At 39.0% G+C, this 9,153-nt stretch overlaps 1 protein-coding gene across 1 annotated transcript; it reads right to left on the reverse strand.

Annotated features, from left to right (window-relative positions):
• Positions 1–3,044, reverse strand: s1pr3a (sphingosine-1-phosphate receptor 3a). Its single transcript, XM_084417733.1, has 2 exons — positions 2,743–3,044; positions 1–1,932 (listed from the first exon to the last, which is right to left on the reverse strand). The coding sequence occupies exon 2, from the start codon at positions 1,820–1,822 to the stop codon at positions 635–637; it is 1,188 nt and encodes a 395-aa protein (XP_084273859.1). The 5' UTR covers positions 1,823–1,932; positions 2,743–3,044; the 3' UTR covers positions 1–634.
• Between the last annotated feature and the right edge of the window lie 6,109 nt (positions 3,045–9,153).

Genomic DNA, 9,153 nt, shown 5'->3' on the forward strand with positions numbered 1-9,153 from the left:
GACAGTTTTATGTAAGTTAGCAAGTACTATAAAAACAAAAACAAATTCAAGACATTCATAACGAAACCACCTCATTCTGTCATCTAAACCGATCCACAGAATATTAACCGTAAACATCCACTTCTTTAAAACACTCACTTTATGTGTAATAAGAATAGCAAACTATTCAAAACGTTTTTGTCTAGTAATGAACTGTGAGAATATGTTAAAGGTCAGTCTTACACACAGATTACTATAATAATATATATATAATACTGTTAAGGCGTTTTCCTTCATGAAAAGCTAATATACCGTTTTACAAATTGGGTTATTTTGATAGAAAAAATTGCACACTTAAGCTTTTCGAGTGATTACATTCTGTAGTGGCTCTATGTTATGTGCTCATAGCACATGCTCAGTTTCATAAATATTAATACATGTAGAAGTCAATTCAGTTTGTGTTTCCTTTGGTCAGCATTTGTCCAATCATGCTTTAATAGTACCTTTAAAATCTCATTGTCTTTTGTATGAAAGCAAATCCAGGTTTTGTTCTCCTCAGAGTGCTGTAAAAACAGGACATAATCACACAGGAACCGTGACCAAAACATCTTGGGAAATGACAAATTCCCGCTCTTTTGTGCTGACTCCCATAGCCTCAAAACTTCCCCAACGAGGGAAGCGCGCCAGCTTTAACTAGCACCGCGGACAGTAGGTCACCTGGCCCTGAGGGGTGTGTGACAGCTGGTTGAGACGTGTCCCCATGCTGATGATGGGAGTTTGACGGGGTAGGAACTTTACTTCCCATCAGGGAGGACTTGGCTGCCCCGGCCATGCTTGATTTGCTGTTCTCCGCTGTCGCGATAACTATTCCCGGCAGCGCCGCCCCTGCCACCGTAGGCATAGAGTCCAGTGGCGTCTCGGAACAGCAGCAGCACAGCACTCGAATGAACGCGGCCCGCATCTCGCGGCTGGAGAACGTGTAGATGAGAGGGTTGAGGGCGGAGTTGAGCACGGCCAGAGCGATGAACCAGTCCACCTGGTACAGAACCGGACACCGCTCCGGACTGCATCCCACATCCAGCAGGAGTAGCAGAAAAAGAGGAGCCCAACAGGCCACAAAAACCCCTAGCACTATCACTACGGTGCGTAAAAGTGCGAGCGAGCGATCCGACGGCCGGGAGCTCACCCTACGCCCGCTGGACGTCACAAGCTGGTAAATGCGCACGTATAGCACCACGATCGCCGCTAGCAGGGCCGTGAAGACACTGATGCAGAAGGCTATGTAGCTTTTGTCGTACAGCGGTAGGACAGTGGAGCAGGTGTGGACTCGGCCCAAACAGTTCCAGCCGAGGCTGGGCAAAGCGCTCAGCAGGACCGAAACGGCCCAGCAGGCTCCCAGGAGAGCTAGCAACCTCCCCCGTCCTGCGGTCTCGCACGGACGCAAGCGAACCATCGTCATGTGGCGCTCGATCCCGATAGCGAGCAAGCTGAAGGTCGAAGCGCTAAGCGCCACAAACATGCTCCCCTCTCGCAGGAGCCACTGGCCGGGACTGAGGAAGTAAGTATTGCGGCCGGAGGTGAAGATGTTGACCACGTACGCCACTCCAGCTAGCAAGTCCGAAAGTGCCAGATTGCCGATAAGGAAGTACATGCGGCTGTGGAAACGCTTGTTGCGCCATAGCGCCAGTAGTACAGTGATGTTCTCCAATACGATCAGAGCACAGATGCAAATTAGGAAGACTTTCTTGCATGCATCGGCGCTTTTTGGTCTTCCCCACTTGCCCGAGTGGTTGTAGTGGTTAAATATAATTTCATTCATTCCAGGTTCAGGCTGGCCATCCATTTTCCACACACTCGCTCCACTCTTTTGAACAGCAGATGGCGTTTATGAGCAGCTTCCAGTGAGAAAGTTGGAAAAGGGATCCACCACTTCACACATGATTCTTGTAGGACCTAATGCCAAAAACAAGGCAAAGAAAACGTCATCTGACTTGACAACGGATAGTAAGATCTGGAAATATGGTTTAAAATGCCTGTAGAAAACTTTTTTGCTGGTTTGCATATTTTTATCAAGCAAACAGTTATGAATGAAGGGTACATGTTATGTGGTTTCAGTCTATGAAAGTGTGGAGCTTTTCAGGTGTCTGGTCTGTGTGCTAATGCAAAATGTCATTAATCAAAATGTTATTATCAGTGACTATTTTTCAATAATTGTGTGTTCTTGTATAGCCTACTTGAACTTTGATTTAAACTTTGTTACTACAGGATTCATTTTAAGTTAACGTTAGCTATGTAGACACACAAAAAGTTAATTTTACCACCAATCCGTCATATCACCATTAAGTGTTATGACTTCCACTTAAAATATAATGCTACCTGTAGGTTATATTTGTATAATATTCGGTGTGGACGTTTGTTGTATATTTTTTTTGTCATTATACAGGTTATTCTTTAAAGCACTGCGACACTTATCCTGAACTAAAGCCCGCTATTTTACGAAAATACAAAAACATACAGTAGCCTACCTAGAAATAGTTTTCAAAATGGCAGTTTATAATCGTTTGGTGATTTGGTAGCCTATTAGTCGCTATACTGTCTTCATAAAAGAAAGTTGACCAAAATTTGCTTATTCAAATTTACTTTAATATGAGTTTGTAGTGGTTTGATGCTATAGAATCAATAACGTTCTGTAACAGTAAAATTATGCCAATAAGACAGCTTTCCTTTATAAGACTAACTTTTTGAATGATGAAACAGACTTACCTGTTATTTATCTGCGAGATGCACCTACATCTTGGGTTACTGGTTAATAAATAATACAATTTGATGGAGATGAAAGACTTCCAACATGTAGGCTCAACGATCAGACGAGTGGAATTTTTAATCCTTGAAGAAATTTATCCGCTTTTCCCGATCCGATTCCCGACCTATTTCCAGGTTTGTTTGTTTTATGTTGAACCAAGTAGAAGTGCTGACAGATTATTAATGGAAAATAGCCTAATTCACCTGCGAGTTCTGATCCTAAACTCTAAACTCGCCTTTCCTCAACATTCCCTCTCATGCTGGGCGGGAACTCAGCACTTTTTTTTTTCCCCCGGCAGCGAATGGACATTCGTCGTTCCTTCGTGTGTGTTTGGATTCTGAATTTGAGTTTGTTTGGAAAGGGCGCGCGCTAATATCAGACAGCGATGATGAAACGCGCACGTGCGCGAGCATCCTCTGATGTCTTTCACGTCTGTCATTACACTCGCATCCCGCACTGAGGGAAATTACTGGGTTAAGTCACGCAGAATGACATAACCCCGTATAAGTCATCATAATGATGACCTATGACACCTGACTTGAGGGTAGAGTGTTTTACATGACATTTTCAAGAATGAAAGAGCGCGCTACCAGGTTTGATTACTCGTTGAAATGTACACGCAATAGACTCTTTTGATGATTTAGCCAATGACATGAAGTTTATATAAGTTATGAACAAATCTTTGGTGTTAATGTAAAAAAAAAGTATTGAATGGAGCATACCACATTTAATTTCGCATTTACAATGTGAAAAAAAGTTGCTGCCTTAAATTAAGTACAATCAACTTGAATGTTTAAGTCATTTCAGCTTAAATTATATTAAACTGACTTAAATGAGTTGAATCTTGTATAACTTATAAAAAGTTGAAAATTGCTTAACTTATTTTGATGAGTTAAAGCAATAATATATATATATATATACACATATGTGTGTGTGTGTGTGTGTGTGTGTGTGTTGTCATAACTTATTGATCATAATTTTTACAGTGTAGGCTACTTCACATGTTATGATTTTCTTTCTGACTTTTGCTAGGCATTTTTATATAGGCAAATTAGAGATAATTCGAGTATCATAAAAGTAATCCATACGATTCGGTGATCTGTATTCCAAGTTTTCTCAAGTCGTTATTATTGTTAGCACTGCCCAATTTGTGAACAAATCATTCTTTGGAGTCAGATTTTTTTCAATGAATATTTGATCCAATTCACAAAACCGGTCCAAATGATTCATTCATCAATACCTACAACTCACTGATTCAGTGATCCATACCCTTATGATAGTTTATGATGATTTGTGAAGTTTGAAACCAACTTCGGTCCACGTTCATTTTAATTGCATGTGAAACACACTTTTTGTGTTCCACACCCAGAAGAAAAAAATGACAAACAAGTTCATAACGTCACAAAGATAAGTAAATGACGGCATTTCTGGACAAACTTTTCTTTTAATAGGGCATCCAAAATAACCTTTTTTTTTTTTTTTAAACCCGCCTCATTTGATATATTGCCTGATGACAAGCCAAGGCCCAAAACATTTCCACTTACAACATCTCATATCCATTCTTTGATCAAACATTGTTTTTCATGGTAAAATGGGAAAAGCCATTTTTTCCCCTCCCTTTGGGGCGACAGGTCATCACTCTCCCAGAGCCTCGATCCACTCAAGACACACATGCAAAACAAAAGTTCTGTCTGGTTTCATATGTGAGACAGTTGGCCTTAAATTAGACCTTGGCTCTAAATAGCCATACATTCTCCACAATGATTAATAAATATAAAAACATCAAAGCTGAACTTAAGCGTTTCTCCCTTGCTGTGCACAAACCAGACTTCACATTCTCACAGTATTCCCAGAGGACAGTGTCCAATTTAGCGTTCCAGCTTGGGGATGGTGCATGGGCAAAGGAATGTTTGGGGAGGGGGGCACTGCATGGACCACTATCACGTTCTCCTGGTTCTGATCTCCCCCACTTTACTCAGTCCAATCAGATGGAAGATCTCAAGTTGAATGAAGGAAATGTGCGGGGAACATTAAGTTACACTCTTAAAAATAAAGATTCTAAAAAGCAGTGGGTTTTTAGTGCTGCGCCCACATCAATCCAGATATAACTGAAAGCAGTGAAACTCTCTGTCCACTCTTGTAGACTTAAAGTGTTTTCCAAAAGTTGCTCGTCCGCACTGAAACATCTGAAAACGCTCCAATCTTACTGCACCAGCTTAAAACATAATAAAAGCTCACTGAGATGATACCGAGAGTTAAAGTTTTCACACCATTCTTCTGAGCAAAATACCCCACCACTTAATGGTGCAATTAAAATAGCCGTTCCCTTTATGGCATATTTTGAACAATTGTCATGGTTTGCCGCATTACCGCAATTGCTCGTACATTTTCTGTCATATTATTTGGAATGTGATAAGCAGTGTTGGGGAAAGTTACTTTTAAAAGTAATCCATTACAATATTGTGTTACTCCCAAAAAAGCAACGAATTGCATTACTTATGTTACTTTACTTTTGTGTTAAGGCTGAGCTTGCTTGTCTGTTTTTAAATAACAAACAAAAAAGTTATATTTTTGGAAAATTTAAAGGCCCTTTAGCACCAAACATGAAATATATAAGCGTCAGGCTGAAGGAAGTGCAAATTCACGCATGTACAGTAGACAGCGCAGCCAGTGCTTAATTTGTGCCGAAGCAAGCCGGATCTAGATCCGCCACCTCATTTGGGAGATACCCCATCCTCATACACCACTCAAAGATATTTATGTTATGACCTGTGTAGATATGTTCAGGAAAATTAAGTATATTAACAATAATGTTATCAATCACTTGCTATATCCTTGTCAAATGTATTGAAAATGAGGTATTAAAGTCCCCCTGTGGTGAAAATCAAGCTTTCAATGTTGTTTATATGTCTAAGTGGTGTTTTTAATATGCTTTAAGACAAACTATGTGCAAATTCATAAGTCAACACCATTGCTGAGTATTTTCTCCTTAAAACTGCAGTTAACCAAAGACAGTCTCAAAAACGGGTTTGAAATCGCTGGTGTTTTTGACGTCACAATCTACCTAACCAATCAGGTCAACGTGATCATGAAGGAGTTGATCTCTGAGTTGGTGTGAGTGGAGGCTGGGCTAATTTGCATATTCATAGAACCTCGTATACTAAATGAGGCGAGGGTGTAGAGTTACATTCAAGTTATTTTATGGCATTTTTTCAATTTTTCAAGGAAAAAATGTTTAAATATGTCATTTTGGTGATTAAAGATGAGTTTTAAGGGATAAAATGATTGACTATTGGGGGACTTTAAGAAGTGAAGAAATGCCGCTACAAAGTGATCCATGCCATGTTTTGCCGATGATCTATTGGATTTGACCGCTATTTGCATTTCCAACACATGATAATAAAATAGGGTAAAAAAACTTGAATGGCCTTCTGTTATTTATGAAGCGATTTTCTGAAACTTATGTTTGCTATAATTGGCTTAATTTGGCTGTTGGAATAATGTAAGTATAGACTACAGTAGTATTTTAAATGGGTCGCATAATAGGCCTACCCAATTTTAATGGTTTTATGAAAAACTATATGCATATTTTTGGATCTCCAAAATGAAACTTGTACACTCGCTTGAGGTGGATCATTTAGTTATTCGACAATAAGAAATGCACAAAGAAACAAATTTTGATGTGAATTTCAAAGTACTGCGTTACATACTGTACCAGTTACTTGAAAAAAGTAATCTGATTACTTGTGCACTTGTTGTAATGCATTGCCCCCAACACTAGTGATAAGAAGATTTTAAGTGACAAGACTATGAATGTGAATAGCTGGCACAACAATGCCAGCACCACCATAGATATCTATGGGTATAATATGCATCACATGACTAATAAATAATAATTATTATTTATTATATTTACAGTCCCAAAAACAATGTTTTCAAAATGTATCCACTTGGTAGAGCAGCTTCAGCGGTTTTCACTGGGCAAAATGCCATCTCAGTGTAGAAGGAAGGTCAAAACAAAGAGATTAATATGGACGACGTATGAGTGTAGATGCCATTAATTCTATCAAAAACATCCAGAAGACTTTGTTATGGCCTTTGTGTCCTACTTCCACATTTTGTTTAACTTGGACTTTGGGGAAAGTAGAGGCCGTAGACGCAAAGACCCTTGCGGTTTCTCTTCCGAGTAATCAGCCGGTCATTTTCAAGGTATGTTTTTAATAGCAACATGCTAGATTTATTGTGCTGGTGTTTGGGAATGCTTATGGGTACTGCTGTGAGTCAAGGCTTCCTGACACTGAACTTAATGGTGAGTTTGCTGGTTTGGAATGTAAAGTTCAGTGGGAACTCAAGGGGTATGTGTTTATGAGTGTAGGAAAATGGAAAATCTCTCGGGCCTTCACCTTTCTGCCCCGGCCCATGCCTCCATCCTAACTGCCCGAGCCCATACCCATACGCCTGCGCTCAGACACCAAACATCTGGCTTTTGCTTATACAGTAACTTACCACATTTTACTAGTTCCCATCAATAAAAATGTCCTTTTCCATTAGTGGCACGCCACATTAGAACATAACGGCATGTTCTCACATCCACGTTCTCATGATCCGTCAGGGATCCAATAACGTCTACTAAAATTCCTGTTTGTATACCAATCAGAGTCCTCTCAGACACATATCTGCTGATACGGGCGTGAAGACTATCTTATCTTGGCTTTTCCCATTGTCTTATCTACTGGCGTTTGGGGCTTTACAGTCCAGATGTTGCTCTAAGAATACTTTTGACATTTGTTGTACCTCCTACAGTCCTATTTAAACTGCTTTTTTCTCTACATTTTAAAATCGTGCACTTTACAGTAACTTACCTAAGAAAGCACTGGGTAATATACGGTAACTACATGGGTTAAGGTTAGGTTTAGGGGTAGGTTCAGGGTTAGTATAGTTATTACATATATTTACATATATGTTCTTATAAACAACAAAGCTATACCTTTTTAATTGTAGGTCTAAATTTTTTATTTACTTTTCTAACCGTCATAATATAATGATAATGATCATATATAGCCATAATGACGCTATTTGAACATAAAGGTCTTTTATCATTGTATGTGTATGGGGGTCATGTGTGGGATGTCATTTACAAGAGGAACTTTTTAACCATGTAGATTTATTTTGGCTTGCAAACACTTGCACTAAATAAACTTCTGCCATTTGTTGTTGAAAATAACTTGTGAAAAACTTGGATGGCCGTCATGTAAACAACTCTAGCACTTTGAATCTACTCGGCACTTTCAAGACAACAGCAAGGCTGGGAATGCTTTTCTAATCCAAACGTTTGAGGGTGGGGATGTGCTTTTCTAGATGTGTCCATTTCATGTTAGATATCGAGTGTAGAAAGAGGTCATCTATTAAATCAATCCATCTCTGTCCCCACGGATTGGACCAAAGCATTTGTCTTCTCTGGAATTCAAAAAATATGCATTTTGGCTCCATATGTCCAAACAAAAGCTATTCTATGTTTAGTGATAGTGTGAGACCAGGTCAAAATGAGACTCCCTCAAGGGTGTCACAGAAGGCTGGAGTGATTCTGAAAGTGTCTTATTTTGACCTTGTCTCACACTATCAAACATCTGGACCAGTATGTCTTCAAACAGCCTGAAAAACATCTTAGGTCCAATCATCATCCAGTCCTCACTCTTCTTAACACTTCACCACATCCTCATTTTCAGCATTCTGTAAGTTGTCAAAACTATTTTAAGTGAAGAAGACATTCCAAGAAATGTTATTATTCAACTCCCTCCTTCTTGATGTGCATCTGCTGGAAATCCGACAACTGAAGATTGCAAATGGACCCTGGATGCATTAATATGTGACTATGGGAATTTCTGATGGAGACACTTTGAAAATTACATATAAAATGTAATATACATATGTAATAAATAATATACATATGTAATAAATAATATACATGTATAATAAAGTTATACTAGTAATATTTTAATTGTATAGTTATTTAATATTGTGTGCGTGTGTGTGTGTGTGTGTGTGTGTGTGTGTGTGTGTGTGCACTGTAAAAAATTGTTTCAACTTGAAGTGTTCATGCTGCCTTAAAATTTTAAGTTTAGTCAACTTGAAATGTGAATGTGAAGTTGTACTAAATGACAACTTGAATATTTGAGTTGACCAAACTTAATATTTTAAGGCAGCACGAAACACGTACTTTTTTAAATTGAAACTGTCGATTAATCGCGTCTAACATAAAAGTTTGTAAATATACACACAAATATGTTACAATTATTAACACATTTAACGCACCTGTCCCAGAACTAGCTATAGGTCACCTGACATTTCAACTCACTCGAGATGGAGCCAAT

Source organism: Rutilus rutilus (genome assembly GCF_951802725.1).
Source record: "Rutilus rutilus genome assembly, chromosome: 8".
NCBI lineage: Eukaryota > Metazoa > Chordata > Actinopteri > Cypriniformes > Leuciscidae > Rutilus > Rutilus rutilus.

Bases quoted from the DNA above. Each gene is read 5' to 3' on its own strand.
- s1pr3a (XM_084417733.1), bottom strand. From the start codon at position 1,822: ATGGATGGCCAGCCTGAACCTGGAATGAATGAAATTATATTTAACCAC.